This window comes from Ciconia boyciana, chromosome 4 (assembly GCF_034638445.1).
Source record: "Ciconia boyciana chromosome 4, ASM3463844v1, whole genome shotgun sequence".
NCBI classification, from domain to species: Eukaryota; Metazoa; Chordata; class Aves; order Ciconiiformes; family Ciconiidae; genus Ciconia; species Ciconia boyciana.
This window is the reverse complement of record NC_132937.1, coordinates 84732762-84757158: the sequence shown is the minus strand read 5'-3', so window position 1 is coordinate 84757158 and position 24397 is coordinate 84732762. Positions and strand designations below refer to the sequence as shown.

The window sequence follows — 24397 nt, the reverse complement described above, 5'->3', positions numbered from 1 at the left end:
TTACTAAATTCCTCGCTAAATGCTTTGTACTATTTTAGCTCCTCAGTTCTATTCCCCCTTTTCAAAAATTTATTTTTAAATGCCTCTGTCTCCAGTCTAGGAAATACATTATTTTTCCTACTTCGTATGAACTTTGTTCTTCATTATTTTTCTTTTTTTAGGTGTCTTCATAACTCCATCTTTTCTGCCTCTTCTATCTTGAACCAGTGTTTGCTTGTTGCACAAGTGTTGTGATGCACTTCTAAGGATGGAGGAAGAGTAATTTGCAACTTCTGTTGCTTGGTTTAGAATTAAGACGTCTGTTTGATATCTGCAAATACCTCTGTACTTCTGTCTATAGTGTTCTACATGGGTAGGATACATGGGCTGTGCTGTTTCATACTTCACTGATATGCTGTAAATAGCTAAAGCTTAATTCTTGTTTCTTTTTTCTTTTTTAGGCATATGCATCAGGATGTGATATTGTGGTATTGGGGACTGACTTTGAACGATTACAGATAATCCCTGGAGCAAAACATGGAAACATTCAGGTGGGATGTGTGGACTGTTCAATGCAACAGGGGAAGGTATGTAGAGCAGCATTTCTAATAACGTTGTAGCAATGTCATGTTAAGCACCTTCTCAAGAGTGTGGATACTTGCAAGTTAAAGCAAATACAGAAGAGTGAATAGTAAAATGACTGATTGCTTTATTTGTGGTAAGCACCACAGTGAATGTGAAGTAATAACCATAGATAATGAGATTGTAGAAGATTGTAGAAGGATGATACAGAAACGCCCAGGCTTGCATAGAGGGGATAGCAAGAATTTGACTAGAAGATGAGTAAAATGGAAACAAAGGTAATTTATTCACTATGGCTTCACACTATTGGGTGTGTCATTGACATGCTTTGACATGTTAGTGGCTGGCAGCAGATGAGTGCTTCCACAGAAATCACTTCCAGGTCATCCAGAAAAATGACATCCCTTTCAAGCAATTCATAAAGGCTTAAAATTGCTCTTGGGCAGGGTTTTGCTTTTTTGAATTCTAAGCTTGTCTTTTTCTTATGTAGGTAAGCTGGATCAGAAATGTTGTATTTTAGACACTATTAGGTTTCAAGTCCTTTTTACAGAGGTCTTTCCTAGTTGTTCAGTCACAGTAAAAAAGAAATAACCAGGTAACTATCCATTGGGATGTCACAGTGTGATTAAGCTGTTCACCAATTCAGTAGGAACTGTGTCTGGGTACATGTTGGCTCATCTAAGCGGGTTTTCTTACTTTGTTGCTTTCTTTAAGCCTGTGCTAGTGAGGAGATAACATGAGCCTTCTGCACATCACTGCAACCCTTATGAGTTGTTGAGAGCTTTGGTTAGATTCTGGTGTCCATCTTGAGACAAGACCTCTGTATGGAAACCAGTTCATGTTTACATGTGAAGTCTATGATGATGATCCCCAGCCACTCCCTGTTCCTGTTTTTTAATGTTTGAGTGATGAACTCTTGCAATGGTAGTGAAGGAACATAAATGAAAATGAGGAAATGTTTTCCTCTGTGTCTCTGGTACCTCACAGCCGTATAGACTGCATGTGTTTCTCCATTGGCTGCTGTTAACTAGAAAGATTTTTTTGAGTGTGCTGGCAGTATATTAACAGATGGTGAAATACACTTGCAGATCCCATATCACAGTTAATCTTATAAAATTTTTCTGCAAATTTACAAGGCCATCTTGACTGCACGGTAGCAGTTCTGTATGCATTTAAATGACAAACTGTTCCTCAATTGTAAATTAATGCATACGAATACATCAAGTCATCAAGCTTACTAAGCTTTAGAATTTTTTCGTTTCTTAAGTAGACCCATGTGGTCATTTTGGTTCTGCAAGTTGGTATTGTTTGCTGTTGGCAGTTAGACTAGATGTGTTTGCAGAGTGCTGAAACACTAAGCAGTGAATGGCTAGGAATCTACTTATTAACCAGACTGATCAGTACATTTCTAGTTCGCTGTTGCAAGGATGGAATGTCGTCTTACAGCTTCTTCATCCGTATTGACACACAGATTTCTCTTCAGTTTACATCCAGATTATTCTTTGTTGTTTAAAATCTATAGAAAGAAGCAGAATTCAAATAATGCACCTTACTAGGCTGCAATTTTGAACCTTTTCTAGAAAGCATCCAGTTATAATTTGTAGTTTACGGATTATGTACCTTTTTAATTTTTTACTTTATGGAGAACTGCTATCAAGCATTTTCTTCATAATAGCTGGCCTTTACTCTCTTTGAAGGATCTCTGTCATTCTCCCTTTTTATGACAGAACTGGTTTGTAAAAGAGTTATTTTCTAGTTATGAAAGTAATGAGTTGAAATTTTTCTCCATTCTTGCCCCCTAAATCTAATTCTACTTTATTGGGAAGCTAGTGCCTTGTGAAGTTACTCTAAAGTAGCAACAGCTTAGAATGTCATGTATGACCCACCTCTCCCTTGGCTATGAAGGGTGTGGGGGAACATGGCACCATCTTTTCTCTTCCTTGTCTGGTTTTCGAGATAAACTTAATTCTCTGTATCCACAAATGAGATGAGGGGAAAAACATGGATGAGAATTGTTAAATCATCCCAAGAAATATATGTTTATATTTATATGTGTTTGTATGTGTATAAACTTTTTTAACAAGTCTCCTATGGGTTTACAAAGACTAGTTTCACAAACAGGAGAATTTAATCTTAGACCACTGAATCCAGTCTCTTGCCTCTGGTTGTAGGCGACTTGGTAATCAACAATCTGTTTGTAAGTGGATACAGTACTTGATCTTCTCTCACACAATGTAAGCTACAAGCCTCTTTCCACTTCCTCTAGTGAGCATAAGAATTAAGGCCAAAACTTTTAACAATAACTTGACAAAACTTTAATTGTTTTCGTGGTTTGGCTTGTACAAATATCTAACAGGGTACAAGAAGATGGTTCTAGCTTCAGATCATTTGAAATGTTTAATCAAAGTTATTTGCATCATGTCTGGTGACTGCAGTGTTAAAATGTATATGAAGTGTTTTCTTTATGGAACAAACTATTTTACTGATGTCAAAGAAAAATGTAGGTACTAATTAAATTTCATTTAGTTTACATGCTAATAGGTTACCTGTAGAAAACTGGTAAGTGAAACCAGTAAGTTTGTTAAATAAGACATTTTAAAATAAGATCTTTTTTTTTCATAAGTAGAACTATTAATTATTTTGAGTATGAAAGCTTAGTTTTGAATCCAGAGTTTATGATTTCATGAACTATACTAGGGTGGGGTGTTTTTGTTTGTTTTTTTAGTAGTCTGTCTGTGGGTTCTTTTCAAAGGAACTATGTTTTATTTTCTGCTATTTGGTAGTGAGTGATAATGTAACTTAGTACAAGTTACAGAGCTTTTGATGAATGAGAAAAATGTTGGCCTATGGCAATGTGGAGGCCTAGTGGAGGAAAACATAAGTGTATCAAGAAACTATTTGGATTATACTAAAACTGTATAAAATGAGAACCTTATGCTGCCAGTTATATTCCTACTTTGGACAAAGTGGTGAGGGTGGACAAAGTTGTTGGCCCAAGGACTGATGCTTTATTCTTATATGGTGGTGCAGGAATTATAGACTCATAGAATGGTTTGGGTTGGAAGGGATCTTCAAAGATGATCTAGCCCATCCCATCCCCGCCCCCCCCCCAGCCCCCATCGTGGGCAGGGACATCTGTTGCTCCATCTCGGTGCTCAAAGCCCCATCCAACCTGACCTTGAATGTTTCCAGGGATGGAGCATCTACAGCCTCTCTGGGCAACCTGTTCCAGTGTCTCCCCATCCTCATTGTAAAAAATTTCTTCCTTATATCTAATCTAAATCTACTGTCTTTTAGTTTAAAACCATTACCTTTTGTTCTATCACTACAGGTCCTGGTAAAAAGTCTTTCTTCACCTTTCTTGTAAGTCCCCTTTAAGTACTGAAAGGCTGCAATAAGGTCTTCCCGGAGCCTTCTCTTCTCCAGGCTGAACAACCTCAACTCTCTCAGCCTTTCTTCATAGGAGAGGTATTCCATCCCTCTGACCATTTTTGTGACACTCCTCTGGACCTGATCCAACAGGTCCATGTATTTCTTGGCTGGGGGCCCCAGAGCAGGATGCAGTATTCCAGGTGGGGTCTCACCAGCATGGAGTACAGGGGCAGAATCACCTCCCTACACCTGCTAGTCACACTTCTTTTCTGAAGCCCAGGATGTGATTGGCTTTCTGGGCTGCAAGCACACATTGCAAGCTCATGTTCAATTTTTCGTCCACCAGTACCCACAAGTCCTTCTTTGCAGGGCTGTTCTCAGTCCATTAATTCCCCTGGTCTATACTGATATTGGGGATTGCCAAAGGTGCAGGACCTTGCACTTGTCCTTGTTGAACTTCATGGGATTCACATGGGCCCACTCCTCAAGCTTCTCCAGGTCCCTCTGGGTGGCATCCCTTCCCTCAAGTGAATCAGCTGCACCACTCATTGTGGTATCATCTACAAACTTGGTGAGGGTGCACTCACTACCTCTGTCTATCATTAGGAAAGACTGTAATCTCTCTCTTACAACTCAGTAAGGCTTCTCTGCACATCTTATTTCTAGTAACAGGACTTGAGACTACAATAGACATTTGGTTGATCTCTGGGTGATTATTGTGGTAGTCTGGGAAATTCTGCAACACACAAATTTGCATTATTATTTTTGGTGGCATGCTGCTCAGTGAGGACTAGTCTGAGTGGCTGTATCATTGGGGAAACCTGTGGAAACTTTCAGGGGGTAGCAGTTGCTGCGGACACTATTTGTTTAGCATTGGCATGCTAATGTTAGTTTGTCTTAAAGACCCACTAAACAATAAAAAACTGGAAGAACTGTCCACACATGGAAAAAAGGAAAAAGGAAATATATAAACTTCTTACTGTGGGAGCGTGGAATGGAATTATGAGAATAAAAGAGTAAGTGAGGTAGTTAAAGAGGATTAGAGAGGGTAAATATTAGTCTGAGATGTAAGGAAAAAGTTTCTTCAGGCATTTTGCAACTGTGACAAAATTATTCTTGGCATTTTTGGGTCAGGCTGATGTTTAGGTTGTTAGTGTGATAGAAATTTATTTAACTATCTGTTCTTTTTAATGCAGAGGGTTTCTCTTGAAGCTACGGATCTATGGATTTTAGGTTCTGTATGGATCTGTACATTTGTACATCTACGTTTGTACAGATCATGTACATCTGTAATTAACAGATCTGTAAATAGTATTAAAAACTTAGGTATGACAGTTTAGTGCTTTTTTTAAAGCTGTTGTGGCTGATACTGAAATCAAAATGTATTTTATAAAGTGACTCTGACTTTCTTTAATGTTGTTAAAGGAAAACTGAATACTTTCTGAGCCAGAATTTCACAGAAATAGGAAATTGACTATTACGCATATCAGAACTAGATGTGCTCCTTTTAACATCAAGCATCACTTCAGAATGCAGGATGTCCATTATGCATGACCTATGCAAACTCGTCATTTTTGTAAATCTGTATTTCAGGGTAGTTTTAGTCTACATTACCTTGTGATGGCTCTCTGCCTGATGTCTTTAACATACCTTTGGCTTGTTTTGGCTCTTCTTCTTAAGTCTTTTAAGCTTGCTTTTGTAGAGATATCTTGAGATAAAATACTCTTAATTTTGTCTTAGTGCAAGTTTGGAGTGGCTGATACCACTGATGGAATAAGACTTTGAAATATGAATTAAAACTGACCATACTGCAACTTTTTTTGAAGTATTTTATGTTAGCATTTAGTAGTTCTTCTGTTTTGCATTTCTCTGCATTGGGTATTTAGCTTGCATAGCTTGAGTCTTCTGAATTAACTTTTTATAATGTAGCATGTTCTCACACCAGGGAAGTCTACAAAAGTACCCTGAACCGATGTTGGTTCCATCTCTGAGAATGTGAACTCAGCAGACTCGTTAGTGTGTTTACCTAATTTAATGGGGAAACAATACTGATAATAGATCTGATGAAGAAATAAAAATGCTCGTGTCTACCTGTACTCTCAGTAGTTCATCAGGAATAATGTGTATATAAAGAACTGTATTTTTTATTATCAACACTTGCTTCATGATTTTCGCTAGATGTCGTTTTTTCTGTTACTGAAAGGGAGTATAGATGTGAGCTTCAAATTTATCTACAAGGAAGGTTAAAAGTAGAATCAACAATTTGCATTTTATTTTTGTTCTGTAGCTTGTTTCTTCTGTGTGTGTTTATGTACATATAAATATAAATTGCTTTAGATTGCAGCTTCTTATGGAAATGTGATTTGTATCTTTGAGCCAGTTAGCGTCTCGAAGCAGAACAGCAGTCATCATAATGTAAGTAATTCATCACTCCTTAATTCATTTACTCAGTTATAAAGCCTGACTCATTTTTCTGGTTTGCTTTAAAGTTGAACATTTCTTTGATGTTGTCTTTTAATGCTAGAATAAAATTGAGAGATAAGATGGGAAGTGAAGATGGTAGGAGGAGGGCAAAGACATGTTATTTGAAATGGTATTAAAAGAAATAGGTTTTACTATAATGTTTCATATGACTGATTTATCTAACCCTACAATTCGTAACTGAAATATTCTAGAACCCAAAAAGATGTGCATGCCCCCATTCTCTAAAGAGTATAGCCATTACAATAGGAATTCCTTTTTGGAACCATCCTGTGTAGCCTTTATGTCCTGATGTGTTTTAGAATTCTTATTTTAACTTTGGTTTATGAAACTGCATGCTCTTAGTCAAATCTGTAATGGTTTCAAAAAGTCTATGGCTTTTTTAGAATATCTGACTGAATGCTTATACTTCAGTGTTAGAATGGTGAATAAGAACAATATTTATTCTCTTGATAGTGTGGCTTAGTTTTGGTGACAGTGGTTTAGGGAATTAGTGGCCAGAATCTTAATTTCTGACTAATAGTATAATTTAGAGCAAGTTATTTAACCATGCTTCTTACATGGAGAGGATTACTCTTATCATTAGAAGCATTAGAGTCTAATTAAAGTCAGTTAGATGATATGAGGGCTTTGACAGCAATTGCTCAAGGAGCTTCTGTCTCCCTCTTCAGGGGTTTGGTCTCTCCATTTGTATTAATAAATCGCTTATATGGCCATTTAGTAGAATCCCTTCTTTATACTAACCAGCTCAGTCGTATGGTTCCTGGTGTACCTGTAAACCACCGGTATTTTATATATAAAAGAAATAGCTGGTATCGAATATATATATAAAATATTTTATACCACTGGAAAGCAGTGGAATAAGATAATGGTAAAATGTGACTTCCTATGCTCATTATGAATTTTTTAGAAGTACTGCTGACCTTATTGATCATTGGAGTCACTGAATCCATCCTGAAAGTTTTTCTATACTGGTAAACACTACACTTACCTTGAAACTTCATTTAGTGTAGTAACTGTAAGCAATAGAGGAAGCACTCTCCACCCATGATTTTCTTTCAAATATTTATAACTGAAGAAATATTCTGTTACTTCGTTCTTGTAGTTAACCTCTATGCAATCATTTCCAGCATATTTAGATTATTGTAAGACTGTCTCTGTCTTCCATTTTACTAGAATGTTCAGGATCTAAAAAAAAACAAACCAAAAAAAAACCAAACAAAAGCCCCCCACATCTTCAGAAATATTTCATTTAGATCCTTATATGCAAGTACTTCTTACTGTTTTCTACCAAACTTCTGAAATATTTAGTTGTTATATTTTAACTTTCACATCTATTGGTTTGATATTTTTGGAGTGGGGGATGATTACTTTAAAAAGGTCTGTCTTCGTGAATTAAGAAAAAAACCTGTTGGCTCTTAATACTATTTGCAGTAATGATTTCAGTTTCTTTTACAATGCAAAGCATCAAAACTTTGCAACCTATTACAAAAACGGACCAGATATTTTGTGAATTTAATCCTTAGGTTCTTCCAGTGAATGAAGTAATGATGCAAAATCTCAAGATAGTTGACTGTCCTGTTGTATATTAAAAAAAAGGGGGGGGGAGTATCATATATGTTATCTTGACCTTACTGAAATCCTTTAGTTCAACAATGCTACTGATATCAAACACCAAGAGCATTTAGTGTATTTCATTTTTGAAATACCTTTTTTTAACAAATGAAATCAGACTTCCCTTTAAAAAAATCTCAGATTCTGATGATGATTTCATGTGCTGACTTTTTTTTCAAGCTATATTTTTAAAATAAGAAATTAGAAACTTCTATTTATGTGGTCAGATTAATGGAAAGCTGTTTTGTTTAAAAATCAGAATGAATCAATTTTTATTAGATAAGCAGTAATGTATTTTTAAATACATCCTTCATAAAAGTTGGAGTGTGTAGTGAGGATGTACTATTTCTATCATAAAGGGGGAAGGGAGAGGAAGGAAGCATTTTAATGCTGATGTTTGTGAATACTTAAAATTTCAGACTTTACATTATCAGTGGCAGAAGAATGCTCAAATCTTACTGGAAGCCATAGCACATAATCTAACGTGGGATCCCACAGGTAAGAATAGAATAAAAGAAGCACCTAACTATTTGATACCACAACTAATTTTGTATTTAAATTTCACTGTTCTTTGGGGTCAAGGAAAATATTTTTGTTTTGTCCTAGCATGATAGAGAACACCAAGGTGGAGTGAAATCTATCTTTTGTCACTTGTTATAGGAGAGCCAAAACATTATGTGCATCTGCATGGTCGTACTCGATTATCCTAATCTTACCAGTATCTAATGTTTAAAAACATGGCTTAAACGGGAAGTATTTGTTGTGAAAGAGGGATGTCTACGGTATCTCTAGGTGTTTCTTTTAGAGAATAGCTACTTTGAAAATTTGATTAATTTTCACTATTTGAACTGTATGTAGATACTCAAATCAAAATGTCTTACCATATGTGAGAGTATCTTCTTGCAATATTGACCCAATCTATATCTGTATAGGGGAGTGTGTAAAAGGCACTGCTGTTATAGTAACTTTGCTATAGAAAAGGTGTTAAGATTATATCTGACATACTTTGTTCTGCAGTTTCAGTTTTGCAAAAGTGTGTTTTCTCTCTCTTTATAGAATTCTGTATTCTGCTACTTGTTTTGTAGTTACATTGTTATAAATGTGTTTTAGGCACTCGCCTTTTGACTGGCTCCAGTTGTCTTCAGCTTTGGTCCAATGTTCCTTTGGAAAATGCTTCTGACAATGACAATACTGAAAGAACAGATGTTGGACTTGGAGAATGGAGCTGTATTTGGCAATGCAAGTAAGAAACTTGTTTAAAGACAAGTAACTCCTTTTTCCTTACTGATTCTTACCTTTCAGATTAAATATTTAGTTTAGTTCAGTGAAATCCTGTTCTAGACTGTTACTTGATAAATATTGATATATGATAAATTTGGATCATATTTCTCTTGAATATGTGACATTTCTTTCTTCCTACAAGATCAGTTGTAATTGTTGGGGTAGTTTATGTTCTTAGGCAGTTCTTCAATTATATTGAACACTAGTAAAATACTGAGGGAAGGCTGCTATTAAGGCTGTCCCAGTAGACTTTGTTCCTTGCATAAGAAGTAAGGTGCAAGCTACATATTTGAAAATTACTGTGCTTGCAGGACTGATTAAAACAAAATTCCTTTTATGTCTAATGTGCTGCACCTTTCTTTCCTTCTCACACTTCTCCCCCCTTTCACACACCTTTTACTTTTTCTGTGTTTATTCTGGATATTTGGAACAGTCGTGCAAAGGTGGATGCATTCTGTTTTACTGTATCTCTGAATGCTGCTCTTGTATTCCTGTCGATGAGTCATTTTAATCTTTGTATCTGTGTATTGGTACATTCAGAAGAGTTTAGTACTTCAGTTTATAAGACAATTTAAATCGTGGTCCTTCCTGCCATAGGAAGACTTTTCTGATACATCAGGTGCACAGTTCACTTGGGACCAGTGTACCACGTGGCAGTCTCCTTAAAGAAATCTCCCAAAGTGGCTGGCTGGAGGGACCCACCTGAAATTATTTTTTTTTTTAAGCATTTAGCATTAGTTGAGTAGTTCCCTGGATGTAGCTGAAAAAATCCTTTTTTAATCCTTCTGTTGGTTGCTTTTCTGTGTACTCTTTAACTTTTATCGAGGATGTGTTTAAAATCCCAAGATCATCCAAATGACAACTGAAAAAGTTTCCTTTGAATACAATGGACTTTCTAAATAAAAGAAGTTGAAGATTTACTCAATTTATTGAGACACCTTTGAACCCTCATCTCTCAGCCTAATAAGAGGAAGAGTCAGCCTGTAGATAGAATGCCATGGTATGGTTTTAGAATCTGGGGTTGTGGTAACAGTAGTGAAGATCATACAGATACTGCTTTTCCTCTGTCCCTTCAATAATGTTTTGCATTTCTGTCATAAGTATTACAGAATTCTTCATAGCTCTCCACCTGTTTCCCTCTTTTAAACTCTTTTGTGGAGGAGAAAGAGATGAGTGTTGTATACTGTGAACTAATAGGTCCTGGAAAGGGTCAACAGCACTTGCTTTGTCAGTTCACCTCTTATGCCTGTATGTCTTCTGGCATTTGTACTTCGGTTAGATTTAGAATAGGTTTTTCTTAAGGAGAAGTTTGCAAGATAATGATTTTGCAGTACTACCCTTTGCCAGGATAATTTTTTGATGTCTGAAGGAGGCACTCCCAAGTGTCTTCATATTGGCTCTACTAGGAGAATGTTGCTGAAACCTAGGTGGAAATTGACTTTCTTTGATGCACAGCTTTTGTAATTGACTTGCTGTTGTTACTGCACACGCTAAATGCATCATGCTTTTGTTGACCTGATGGCTAACTTAATCCTTCTTGAAAGTTAGGTCTTACAACTTGTTGTACATGTCTAATAAATTCAAGATGAAAACGTACACTGTACTTGTGCTGCACAATTAAATTCTTATATGTTCTCGTTGCCATTAATAAGCCTGTCACTTAGGCAATAGCTCAGTGCTTCAAAACCTGTAAAAGAAGCTCATTTATTAGTATTTCCAATGAAAGTAAAATACAGCAAAAATGAACCACACACGTTTAGGTTATATTGGTGTGGCATCTTTTACCAGCATGACCATTAATGTAAAAACTACTTTCAGATAGTTCTTAACTACATTACTCTTTTTATGCCTTTTTGTTTTCTTGAGTTACAACTGTAGGAAATACGAGAAATGGAGGTGTCTTTCGGGTAAGTTGGAAGATAATATGGGACAGCAGAAATAAATTTGAAATCCAAATGATTGTGAAGTGGAAGTAGAGCATATGTGCATAGAGTTTAATCTGTTAGCAGCTGTTTTTCTCTTATGATATTTTGGAATATTGGATATTGTAGCACCCTCAGGTACAGCTTTTTGGTTTTCTGTTTTTCCTGTGTGACCACAACCATGTATTGCACACAAGCTTACCTCCTAGTCCTTCTGGACTTTGTTAAAGCTTAAGTTGTTTCACACCATACAATGGACACTTGCATATAAGATTTAAATCACTTTCATGAGTTCAAGAGGAAAAAACTGTTCAGAGTTCTGAAAAAGTTCTTGAAAATTATTTTCTATTTTTAATTGTCTTTATTTCATAGAACTGCTTCTCAAGTTTGTTTAATGAAATTCTCGCCAGATGGGGAGTTTTTTGCTACTGCTGGAAAGGTAAGCATTTTTTTTTCTACTTTGTTTTGTACTAATTCAGATAAGCTATTAAGGCAAACAAAACAAAACCACACTTTTTTTAAAAAAAGTGCTTTTTAACAAAAAATTTTTTTTTTTGCATAGTATTTCCAGTTATCCCTCTATGCATCTTTACATTTTGGTAAATAGGAATTTGGGAGAAAGGTAGTTCGGGGGTGGGGAGGACCCAACAAATATTCACTGCTTACTATTTTAAAATACCCATTTTTAATCAGTACCAAATTATAAGACATGAAAAAGAGAAGAGTTTCGGGGAATGGGGGAGATCTGTGGCTGAGCTCACTGCTGGATATCCTTCTAGTGAGGAAATACATTCAGTATTTCACTATTATTGTGACACCATTAATCAAAAATAGTTCTTTAATATCTTTGTGTCTAAATGTGTCTGCATGCCTCTTTGTGTACATAGAAGAGAATTCACATTCCCCTCCACAGGTATATTCGCACATAGTTAATGTCAGTGTTTGTGGCCAATCTTACAGATTAGTTCTGTGTGCTCAGCATTGAGTGGTATATCAGCAAAAGCAATAAAAGCCCTTGGCAAAATAAGCAAAAAAGTTAAAGCAAAATGTCACCGTCATATCTTTTCACTTCCTGAAACACTAACTAATCTTTTATTTATACTACAAAACTTGTTGTTCAGGTTTTGTAAGAGAGTAATATCCTAACAAGTCAAAGCAGAAAAAATCAAGATAACATAGAGGATCCAGTGAAAAAGTGTGACAAATCCATATGAGAATTTATATTACTTGTTAAGGGATGTGAAATGTTTTCTGCAAATAATACTGTTGTCTTTATTTGAGGGGACAGTCACACTGACATTGGTCAAAAAGTTCTGGTAAGAATGTCCAGACCTATCTTGTGAGAATTTAGGGATTATCAAAGTAGATTGGGGGGGAGGGAGGAAATTCAGATTACAGTTTTTAAAAAAGAAACAGAATACTTAAGCAGTATTACGTATAAGCAGTTTTAACACAGATTAACAGATGCAGGTAGGCATCAAGTTTGTGCTACCAACTAAAGAATCTAGCAGAGACTGCAGAATTATTAAAAAGGCAACAAAATGCTAGTATGTAAGGTTAATTGGGACAATGCAATTGCTGAGATTAATGAAAACCTGGTTAAGTGTTACAGAACCCAGAGCAGCATTAACCTGACAGAATGAGTTTCAGACTTAAGAATGAAAGACAGTTGTGCAGTTTGGTCTAGTCTGTCTTGGAAGCAGGAATGAAAAATTAGTATGTACACGTAAAGATTGGTTAGAACAGTGTTTGATTTAGTAGTAGTATGTGGAATTTTGCTGTTGCTGTTTGGATCATAATGTTCCTCAATACATGCTCGAAGCATAAAGATTCCAGGATGGTTCAGTCTGCAAATAAGTCTTGCTTTTAAAAGGTAGTTGTCATGCATATTTTCGTGATCAGTTGTATGCATCAAGAACAGATTAGTAGCATACATTTGCTTAGTTGTAGGTGTTTGGTTTTTCCTCTAAAACTTGCTATTTCACATCATTATGCTTGCTTAGAAGACTAACTTTTAAGGCATTTACTATCTTTAAGGAAGAGACAAAGATGTAACAAATCTGTGAAATAATCTAGATTTCTTTTTCTAGATAAACTATATTCCAGTTGACTAGTTTCCAACATGTCAAGTGAAATACTAGACTTTTCTTGATGATAAACTATACTCCATATAATAACAAGGCAACAAGTTCTCATGCTCCATTCCTGTTTTGCTTATTGGGGATGTCGTATTGCTTGCTATATGTTCTGTGATGTCTTTAGCCATTTACTGGCTGAAAGGAGACTTATTCCAGTCATGTTTAAGATAAGTATTACTTACAAAATTGTTGGAGTACAGGTTTTATTAAAAAAAAGTGTTTTGTCATTGTTGGGAAAATATGCTATATGTATTTCAGTATTTTTAATTTTGATGGGTAGGAGTTAATGTTTATTTTAAAAGTCAAGGGTTAATGGATTCTAATGTTATAATATGATTGAATTGAGGGAAAATAAATTAATCTGCAAATAGCTTCCATAGGGGTAATATCTTTGCAGAACTTTTCACTGGAATGTCTTATGTCCTGTTGTGTTATCTTGCATTACAATCTCATGCAAAGCACAATTACTAAATAAGTAGGAATAAGTAGGAAAAATTACTAAGTAGGAAAATTAATAATGGATTTTTTTACTATAAATGACTAAGTTAATTACCTGCCTGCAGAATTTTTAAAATGCATCTTTGTTTCTGTGTCTTCTTTCTTTGTTTAATTTTTTTATGAGAGAAGATGCTGGTCAGCAAAACAACCTCCCCCTCCCCCCAATAGGGTCATGTTAAGCATACTCAGGTTAATACAATATTTCAGTACCATTCATATTTAGTAGTTGATCAACAACTTGGGAATCTAGATCCAGATTAATTTATCTGGTCCTTAAAGGCATAAGGATGAGGACACTAGGAACATGTTTTTTTCAATTTATGTATGTGCATTTCTAAGAAAAGTAGGCTGAGCAGTAGTGAGCTTGATTTTTGAGATATCATCTTTGACCTTTGTTTGTATTCCTAGCATTTAAATTTGTGTGTGTAGGTTTTGGGGATTTTCTGTCAAAGTACAATAAGTTGTATTAACATTTGAATACCAGCTCAAGCCAGTACAGCTTGCATTTTTGTGGTTAAAAACTGGCAGCTAATCAGAAGGAGCAAAATTAAATCCAAGTTAGTAATGGCAAGAGAGATTAAAAGGAAGCTCTACTACTGTGTTTTCTTTATGATCAGGTTTTGAAGTTCTATTTACTGAACTGACTTTGTCATCAGAAATGTGTTTTACTTAAAAGAAAACGAAACGCAGGAGACATACCCAGAAGTACTTGAAGTGTATCATATTCTTATGCAAGATAGTCTTATTTATTGTCTTTTTTTCTTTCCCCAGGATGATTGTCTTGTGAAAGTATGGTACAATACAGACAGTTGGCGATCAGCCATAACACCACCTGGTGCAAGTCCAGAAAAACAAGCAAAAGAAGTTGAATTTTCATTTGTTTATTTGGCTCATCCTCGGTCAGTAAACGCATTTTCATGGAGAAAGACCAGTAAATTCATGCCACGGTTAGTAGTTCTAATAACCTGAGATTTGTAAATTGCCCAAAAAACTCAAACTGTACAGTCGTCCTAGCTGTACAGTCAACAGTCACACAAATTGTACAGTTTACTTCAGTTAATAATTGAGTTTGCACACTTTGTATATTGTTTGTGTGTTAGTATAATTGCTTCACACTGAAGTTGTTGAGAGGATTATAAGCATCCTCTTACCTGGGAAGGAACTGAAAAGATAGAAAGGGAGTCCCACAGACTGGCTTAGAGATTGGACTAAATATAAAATCAGCTCCTGCAAAATTACCTCTCTTTGCATCTTTTTGATTGCACTGTCTTAAATGACCATTCATGCATTTGATCCCAGCTTGTTCCTCTCTTTCTGTCCTAATGGAATCAGAGCAATTCAAAAGTCCTATCACTTTATGTCATCTTTCTCAAATATTCAAATATTTCCGTGTCTTTTAATTTATTTCTCTAGCTAGTACAAAACTAGACCTCTGTCAGAAACAATATCTGGAAATGGAATTAAAATGATCATTTGGAATTGGTATTTTGGGTTTGATTTTGTGTGTGTGTGTGTTCTGACAGTTCCTAAATGACCTGTCCCTAGTTTTCACCAGTAAATGCAATCTCAAACTGAAGTAGCATTAGCAATTTTGTGCCCTGCAACCATCTTTTTGCTATATTATTCCAAATAGTAGCCATTTAAATTCTGCATACCTTTGTGTGTTTGAGCAAGTTTATGCAGCCTTTTATACCAACCTTTAATTAGAAGACTCTTCATAAAGCCATTACTGTAGTCCTTAAATCAGTTTTGAATATCCACCTACTCAATGATGCTGAAGGGAGTTTACTGCTGGACAGTCCGGTCAGATGATCCATATAGTTTTTGAGTCTTAGCTAAAACTAAATTATAAACTTACATGAACTGGAAACCTGATGATCTGCGTAGTTTTTTTTTCAGTGCTAACTTTAGGTTAATTGCATTTTTTGGATATATATGTAACACAAATTGCATTTGGAAAAATAGTAATAAAGAAAAGTTTGTAGTTTTAAATTGGCTGTTACATTCCTGGTATTACCTTGGTTCCTCTGTTTTGGATATATAATTTTGTAAGTGCTATATAGCAGTAAGATCTGGGGAATTTAGAACAGGTATCCAGAATATGATTAGCTTTTTATGTGAAGGACTTTAAAAAGAAAAAAAAATTGCTATTCCGGCTATGACTAATTCTGTAAATTGAAATCCATAATGTGGTGTTGCACAGTTGTGTAATTAACTTTGAGGTAATTTATATTCATATACTTGAGTACACATGAAAGCCTTTCATATTTCATTTGTTTTCCTAAGAATGTATTGTTGAGTTTTTCTTTCTTTAGTATCTTTAAGTTACTTGGTGCAATTCTGAAAATTGATAACGGAAAACTCTTTAGTACTGTTGCTTTATTTTGTTGCTATGTGATAATAAGCAACTTCTTCACACCTTAAATTTTCTTTCATTAGTGGTGCTGTCTGCAATGTACTCCTGACTTGCTGTAAGGATAATGTTTGCCGTCTCTGGGCAGAGACTTTGTTACCCAATGACAGTTTGTTGTATGGTGGAGGGTACAACAATTGGAGTGAAGCAGTGAACTTCACAAATAACTTCAAGAGAAATACTTCAAGTAAGGAAAAAGTGCAAAATGCTTTAGAGGTAAGAAGTGAAATTGAACAGTGGGAATAAACACATGTACACACATGTAATTTTAGACAGCATTGTAATTCGTAACTCGAACATGTATCATAAGCTGAAATCCTTTATACCATAGGTATGCATAAAATGTTATGAAAGAGTGAATTTAGTATAAGTCTTCCTTAGGAAGGCTAAGCTTACAGCTGTTCTACTGAGCTTTCACATTAGAAGACACACTGTCGTTATATCACTACTGCCTGTTTTGCTTTGGTGACTGAAGCAAAGTGCTTTATGGTATCTAGTTCAGTGGCCTAGGAACAGTATGGAGCACACACTGTATATAGATTATGTGAAACCCACTAATAATGCTGCCTTAAAATGTACAGTGGGGGCTCGCTTGTTACCTCTGAAGTTGTGGGATGTTCTCTGGTGTCTGCAACTGGAAAAACAGTGATAACATGGGGGAAAGAAAGATAGACTTTGCCTTTCTGCTGTAGTCCTCAAGTAGAGCAGACTGCTCGTAAGCTGTCTCTCTAAGGGAAATGATCCTTACTGGATGGTGTTTTCTAACCAATGGGAAGCAGGGGAAAGGTGAAGCATTAGTGGTCTCCTATAAAGCTGTGTAGAGAATATATGGATATCGTGCTCTTACCTTAATGTAGTGATGTATTTAGCACAATCACAGTGCTTTCTTAGCATGCATGGCACAGATGAAAAATATGACAGGCTGAAAGGCACAACACAGCAAAGAAAAAATATTCAAAGGGGGGAGGGGAAAGGAAATTGGAGTCAGTTCAGTGTTCCTGTTGAAAATAAGAGGCAATGTTAGAGATCAGAATTAACAATGACATAAAAATTGGGAGAAAACTATTTTACATGAGCATGCTGTGGTAAGATGCAAAGGATAGTGAGTAAAAAGGAATGCCAAGAGTGTAATACCATCCCTAATACAAATCATGTACCTTCTTGTACCTTTTGGTGCCTATATAGATATCTACGGCACAATGGCCTTGAATTGTGCAGTATATGGAGTGAGACTTTTTAATTCTGGCATAGTCAATCTTAAAAGTTGAATATTATTTTTCCCTTGGAAACATCTATTTGCATAAAGCGGGGAAGACCTTAAAACTCATTGGGCCCTTATGACAGGAGTGAAGTGCTGATCCAGTTAGATCCAAAGTACTGATCCAGTTTTTCGGTCTCCAAAATGAGATTATTCACATTTGTGGCTTTTTTTGTTCAGAATCTTGAATAAGCATGGTATAAATTTATGAAACACAATAGTATTTTCTGTTTAAGTATAAAAACTGTATGAACATTGTCTGCATACTGAAATATGAAGCAGTTACTATGTCAAGGTACTGTATGGGCCTTCATAAATGAATTTGAAGGCACTGGTATCTCTGTACTGCAGACACAACCTGAACAGTGTAATATTTGTGAGGAACTCCACTGATGCTTTAAAGTAGCTTTTAAAATGAAAAATCTCATTCACTGGTATCTAGAAAACCACTTACAGATGAAATCTGCTTTTTCTTTTTGAAAGGAATTAAAAATGACACCTTATTCTTCATGCAGTTAAACCTGAGGCACTTCCGACGAGGAAGGAGAAGGTCGGGTGCTGTTGTAGCACATACTGGATATGCTCCACATCAGCAAGATCCCCACGAAGTTCACAGGAACATCCCTCCTCATGCAAATGCACTTTGTCACTTCCATATTGCTGCCAGTATCAATCCAGCCACAGGTAAGAAGTGTGGTAAGACCTTGCTACAGGGTGAGCTACAATTTCTGTTAGGTCTGTGCTGTTTTTGTAAGCTTAACTGGCTCAGATGTATTTGTACAGTATTTACATGATCATGCAAAATTACTAGCATGTTGGTTTCATTTAATGCATGGAAGAACCTTCTTCTACAGTAATGAAATTATTTGAATAAATTTCCTCTACAGTAATCCTGTCTTTCATTTTTGGTCATCTTTGAACTGAGATTCACAGTGGTCTGAGATGCAGAAGGCTAAGTATTTGTAACTGGAGTTACAAATTTGCTGGGAATTGTGTATGATATTGGGAGCACACTGATACATCAGAAATTTTGAAGCTGCTTAGAATGAGTACCTGACACTAGGTGTCTGAAGTAACCACACATCCCTGTACTTCTGTTCTGTCTCTGAACCAAGCAAAACACGCCTTCATCTTGTGTTCTGCAAACTTTAATATTCTCTTGCACTCGAGCAATATGTTGATAGGCCTTAAGGAAAATCCCCTATAGTTGCAAATATTTCTGTCTTCATAATTGTTTGTATATGCTGGAAATGAAGTGCATGTCTGCTCATTGAAAAACTGAATACAAATGCAATATTGAATGGCCTTTCATTAAGGTTTTATTGCTGTGATGTGATTTCCTGTGTCTAGACTTAATGAGCAAATATATTATGTAATCCTTTTCATAAACTGGTTAAGCTCTGTCTTATAAATAGTGGTTTTAAATTTTTTTTTGTTCCTACTGACCCTCATTTGAAAGGCCAATTTTGACCTAAAGGCATTCATGATTAGTTCATATTTGTAGCGGTACAGTCTTTGGTATGATTATAAAGAACTATTGGTTTCCATTACCATTGCTGGGTGAAGCAAGCTGTAAACACTTTTCTCCTATAAGATTAGAGTTAGTCTTCACCTTTTTTAGTTTTGGTTCATGTTTATTTTAACAGATATGACTGGAATCACATCCAGCCTACCAAAAGGAAACTTCTTGCAGTTTTGTAGTGTGCCATCAATGCTATCCTATTTCTACAGCATATGCCTCCAGTCATTACATAAGTTACTACGCAATGTCATAAAGGAAAATTTCTCTAAAGCTTCTTGGAGATTTGTAGTTCTCCTCTTCTGCATTTCAGCATCTTCAAATTGTACAAGGAGCTAGCTGACCTTTTCATGTGGCTAGCACATAATCTTTCACTATCTTTTTTATGTCTACTCTTGATGCACTTCTTTCCTTGTTTGTTTATACATAATAACTAAGTAAACTTTAATTTCGCTTTTAATAGTCTCTGCAACATAAATGTGCCCAATGGCAAACTCACAGAACGGGAATAAAAATAATTTTGGAAAAGAATGGTAAAAGATTTTCCTAGGTGTCTAACACTTGTCTTTGGCATTTTTAATCCTGTATTCCTTCTGTGTTATCTGTATTAATATTATCTATCTTGATACTGTCTTTTGGATCACTTTGTCTTTAACTCAGTAGATTGGAGGATAGGGGGTTGTTCTTTAATGCAGAACCTCTGTTTGAGGTAACTTTCACATCTTAAATCTTAATTTGAAGAAATAGCTGTTCTCCCTCACAGTCAGGTCCTTAAGTACCTCTATCTAACCAGATTCTCTAGCTAGTCCTTTTAGTTTGCCCTTTTGAAATTAAATTTTATCTGAAAACCTAATTGTATTTTCTTTCATTTAATTTAAACCAAATCGGTTTATGATCTCTCACTTGAAAACTTGCCCTTATTACAACATTCAGAGTACTTGATAAAAACTAAGGCCAAAGCAGCTTTATCTCTCATTCACTTCACTTTTTGAAGAAGAATAATGCCGTCATATAAAAGGATAAAGGTCTCTTTAATTTTTATTGTATTTGTGTTCTGTGGTTAATTTTCAAACTCATTTTCTTGTAGCAACAAAATCCTTGAGACCTTCTTTTATACTAGAGCGTTATTTAAACTCGTATTCAGCCTGGGTGCAGTTCAGTGAAAGGAATACGCAGTTGTTAGGACAAAATTATCTCTAGGCAAATCCCAGAAAAGTTATTGAATCCAAAGACCTTAGAAGTTTTCCAGAAGAGTGAATGTGATTTATGAAGCAAATAGAAATTCACTAAGGATTTTGTTCAGAGCTGAACATCAGTTAGGAGTTGGTAGTTTTGAAGTAGGAGAATGGGAAAAAAAGTGATTTCTCTAGCGATCTTTTGATAATATACTCAAAGTACTCAAAATTCTTTTGAAAATATACTCAAAGTATGTAGATTCACTATCTAATCTGACAAGTCATCTTGCTAGCTCATCACCTTATTCACGTTTACTGTAGTTTCGTCTTCCAAAGAGAGGTCAACAGAGTTCTTCCTTCCAAGTCCTATTTTTGCCAAATGTATCATGATTTTTTTGACTGGCATTAATTGGTCTTTTTAGGAAGACAGACTGTATTTCTTAAATACTCTGTGCTCTTCTTGCCCCCCTCTCCTTCTGCGTCCCCTCCCCACAACAAAATTGCTACTAGTCATGGTGGTCCTTTCTTCTATCTGTGTGCTCTCAGTTGTTATTTTCTTAGGTGAGACTGGAGGGTAAGTAATTCAAAACCATCACTGGCTTTGAAGAAAAAAAAAAAAAAGAAAGAAACCACAGAATTGGAGTAGAAAGTATTTTGTCTCCCAGGGTATGGAATTTAAGTAATGCTGCATAAATAGGGAGCAGAAGGAGATGAGAATATATATGGAGACTTCTAGGTGGGAATAAATGCAGGTTGAGCTTTTAGCATGTTGCTGTATGGCCCATTTGAGGAAATTACAGTAAATCACCTAGCTGCTTTTTAGCCACACTTATTTTAGATGGTGTTACTCTGCAGCAGTCTGATGCTTGCTTCTGTCACTCACTTTGTTATTACTGCTTTATTTTTCACAGCCAACTGGAACGCCAAATAGCATCATAGGGCAATGTAAAATAATAGACTATAAGAATCAGAAATCCTGGCTTTATGTGATGGTGTTACAGAGTCACTGTACTAGTTTTTGCTAGTGTAAGCCCTGTCATACGTGGTCCTTGATTACAGTGTATACCTATTACAGCCTCCATTGTGGACTAAATGTTGGGAAATTATGCTTAAATTATTTGGTTTGTACTGAGCTGTAGTAGCAAAAGACAAGGTAGATTAACCTGTATGGATAGTGTTAGATCATGGAGATGTAACAGCACACGGCCATACAGTAATCCTAATGTAAGCAATACCAGAGAGCCTCCCTGTGGAATATCTCTTGTGGTAGCAGTCAAGCAATGTAATATTGAAAGTAGATGATGTTGGTGAAATGAATGACAAGTGGCAATACACTTAGTGTATTTTTTTCATGGTAGAGTTTCTGCTTAAAAACAATTTCTCTAAAATTATTTTTTGAGCAAACTACTTGGTTTTCAAAAATGTCAACATCTTTTTCTGGTAGATATTCCTCTACTCCCTTCTATCACATCTCTGAGTCTTGGTGAAAATGAAGAAAAAAGTGGACCTTTTGTTGTACACTGGCTAAATAATAAAGAACTTCATTTTACCTTATCCATGGAGGTATTTTTGCAACAACTTAAAAAGAGTTTTGAACATCATTCTCCTGAGACTAACACTGAGGAATCTAATCAAATAGATGGCAGATCAGAAGAAGGTAAGAGTCTTATAGACAAATGGTTTTCATTTTACAAAGTAATTTGTAATGTTCTTTCATGTGAAGTAAGAGGTGGGCAAATTGACATGTAAGGATACAGATTACAGTACTATTTCTGTGCATTTCCTTCCCTTATGCTGGAAGTACCTAAGTAACTTTTAAAAATCTGTATCTAGAAATTCAGAATTTGTTTATGATTGTTCCAGAGATTGAGTTATTTATGCTGAAAACTATATTACTTAGGCTGGCCTGGAGGCCTTTGTATGTAAGTGTGCTATTTTAACATGTTTAAGGAAGCAGGTGCAACCTTAGAATTAACTTTCTTTTTTAAAATATTATGGTACACGTAATTTAAATAGCTTTATAATATAAAATAGTAAATTAATTTAAATATATACAGTTTGGAGATGACTGCTTTTGTTCTGCCTATGCATGCAAAAATTTATATAAACCAGGGAAAAATAAAAGTGTTTCAAATTAAGGTGCAATACAAACTATTTTGGTTTGTTAGTCATTGACTGAGGTCCACTAGAAGATTTCTGGTTAAAGTTTTCATTGTTTTAAATTTGTGCTTATATGAGTTGTTTATAAAAGGCCTGAAAGGTGCTCCGATGCCTGAATAACACTGCTTGCTATAATTCTGCTTTTGAATATAACATATATATGTGTGTGTTCTAGAAGTTGATGAAAATGGAGATGAACAAAAAAGAAGCCAAGAAAAGAAGGAACTGGGTGATGAGAGAACTACTCCAAATTTGAGCCTTGTTCCTTTATCTTCTGCTATTATTGATCATGAAATTGAAGTACTACTTTCTGAATGGAGTAAAAATGCTGACATGCTATTCAGTATACATCCTATGGATGGTTCACTGCTGGTATGGCATGTGGACTGGCTAGATGAATACCAGCCTGGCATGTTTCGCCAGGTGCAGGTACTTCATTTTTTCTAGATTATGCATTGTTATTCAGTGAGAAGTATGATGAGAAAATAACTTTAATACTTATTCTTTCTCCCTTTCTTAAAATTCCAGGTGTCATTTGTCTCAAGAATTCCTGTTGCATTTCCAACGGGTGATGCAAACTCTCTTTGCAGAAGTATAGTGATGTATGCTTGTACCAAAAATGTTGACTTAGCTATTCAACAAGGCAAACAAAAGCCTCCTGGCCTTACACGATCTTCATCTATGCTTATCTCTTCTGGACACAGTAAATCAACCAACAGTTTAAAACTAAGTATCTTCACGCCCAATGTTATGATGATTTCCAAACATGCAGATGGGTCATTGAACCAGTGGCTAGTGAGTTTTGCTGAGGAATCTGCTTTTTCAACTGTACTTAGTATTTCTCATAAATCCCGATATTGTGGTCACCGTTTTCATCTTAATGACTTGGCTTGCCACTCAGTATTACCACTGCTGCTTACAACTTCACATCACAATGCTCTAATTTCACCAGATGTTGAAAATGCAAAACAGGCAAATGATTCTTTAAAGGAGTCACCAGTAAGACTTCAGAGTAAAGGCAATGCAGATGTAACATCCCAGGATCCCAATGCAGTTTACAGTGAACTTATTCTTTGGAGAGTTGACCCTGTTGGGCCTTTGTCCTTTTCTGGTGGAGTTTCTGAACTTGCTCGGATCAATTCTCTCCATGTTTCAGCTTTTTCTAATGTTGCATGGCTGCCCACACTTATACCCAGCTATTGCCTCGGTGAGTTTGGTTTTCTGATTTATGAAGCGTTCTAGAATGAAAGTCATAACCTAATAATGCTATTAAATAGATCATGTAGATATACTTGAATGCATTGGAAAAAATGTTTAAGTGTGGGTCCTTTATTTTACAAATTTCCAAGCTGCTGATGCTTGGAAATTGTTTATTCCTATGTGAAGAATTGTTGTGTTCTTCTGCCTCCTTTTATGTATTTGATATTTTAGGAGGTAATGCAGTAAAGTTCTTAGATGCTAGTGCATACTTCAGAGCATGTTGAACACTTAAAAGCAGAGGTAGATTTTCCTCTGGTTTGCGAATGGGATTCTCATTTCCTTTCATATACTTTGATTTGGTTGCTGAGCACAGCACTAAACTTCGTAGTTCTTGCTTGTAAACAGCAATTAACGAGAGAATTTTTCTTATGCTATATTGTTTTCTTTCATAACTTCAAAATTGCCTCTTGCCGAAAAAGGGAGCAAGTTGGTGTTTGAATATTTGAGCACTGGGTACATTCTTATTTTTCAGGTGCATACTGTAATTCTCCGAGTGCCTGCTTTGTGGCTAGTGATGGACAGCATTTGAGATTATTTCAAGCTGTAATAGATGCTAAGAAACTTTTGTGTGAGCTCTCCAATCCAGAAATTTCTGTAAGTGAAAAGTTGTCTCAAGTTTTTGGAAGTTGGAACTTCATTCAAGTAGCACTAGTTTCAGTCTTGTTGGTAACTGACTAAGCTGGTTGCTGAGGATTTCCTATTTTAGCCATACTGCATTCCATTTAATCTCAAAATCTGCATATTG

The 24397-nt window shown here is 35.7% G+C and overlaps 1 protein-coding gene across 5 annotated transcripts in view; it reads left to right on the top strand.

The window, feature by feature from the left end:
* DMXL1 (Dmx like 1) overlaps window positions 1-24397 on the top strand; it is an 84799-nt gene that overhangs the window by 10392 nt on the left and 50010 nt on the right. For 3 of the 5 annotated variants that reach the window (XM_072860451.1, XM_072860449.1, XM_072860447.1), the window contains exons 2-13: window positions 441-566; window positions 6271-6348; window positions 8448-8526; window positions 9139-9271; window positions 11604-11670; window positions 14639-14814; window positions 16307-16496; window positions 18054-18222; window positions 21677-21889; window positions 22568-22821; window positions 22921-23599; window positions 24125-24246. In XM_072860451.1, the coding sequence (XP_072716552.1) occupies window positions 441-566; window positions 6271-6348; window positions 8448-8526; window positions 9139-9271; window positions 11604-11670; window positions 14639-14814; window positions 16307-16496; window positions 18054-18222; window positions 21677-21889; window positions 22568-22821; window positions 22921-23599; window positions 24125-24246 (2286 nt within the window). Of the gene's footprint in view, window positions 1-440; window positions 567-6270; window positions 6349-8447; window positions 8527-9138; window positions 9272-11603; window positions 11671-14638; window positions 14815-16306; window positions 16497-18021; window positions 18223-21676; window positions 21890-22567; window positions 22822-22920; window positions 23600-24124; window positions 24247-24397 lie in introns of those variants that run through there. The other 2 variants (XM_072860448.1, XM_072860450.1) reach the window with 2 other exon arrangements.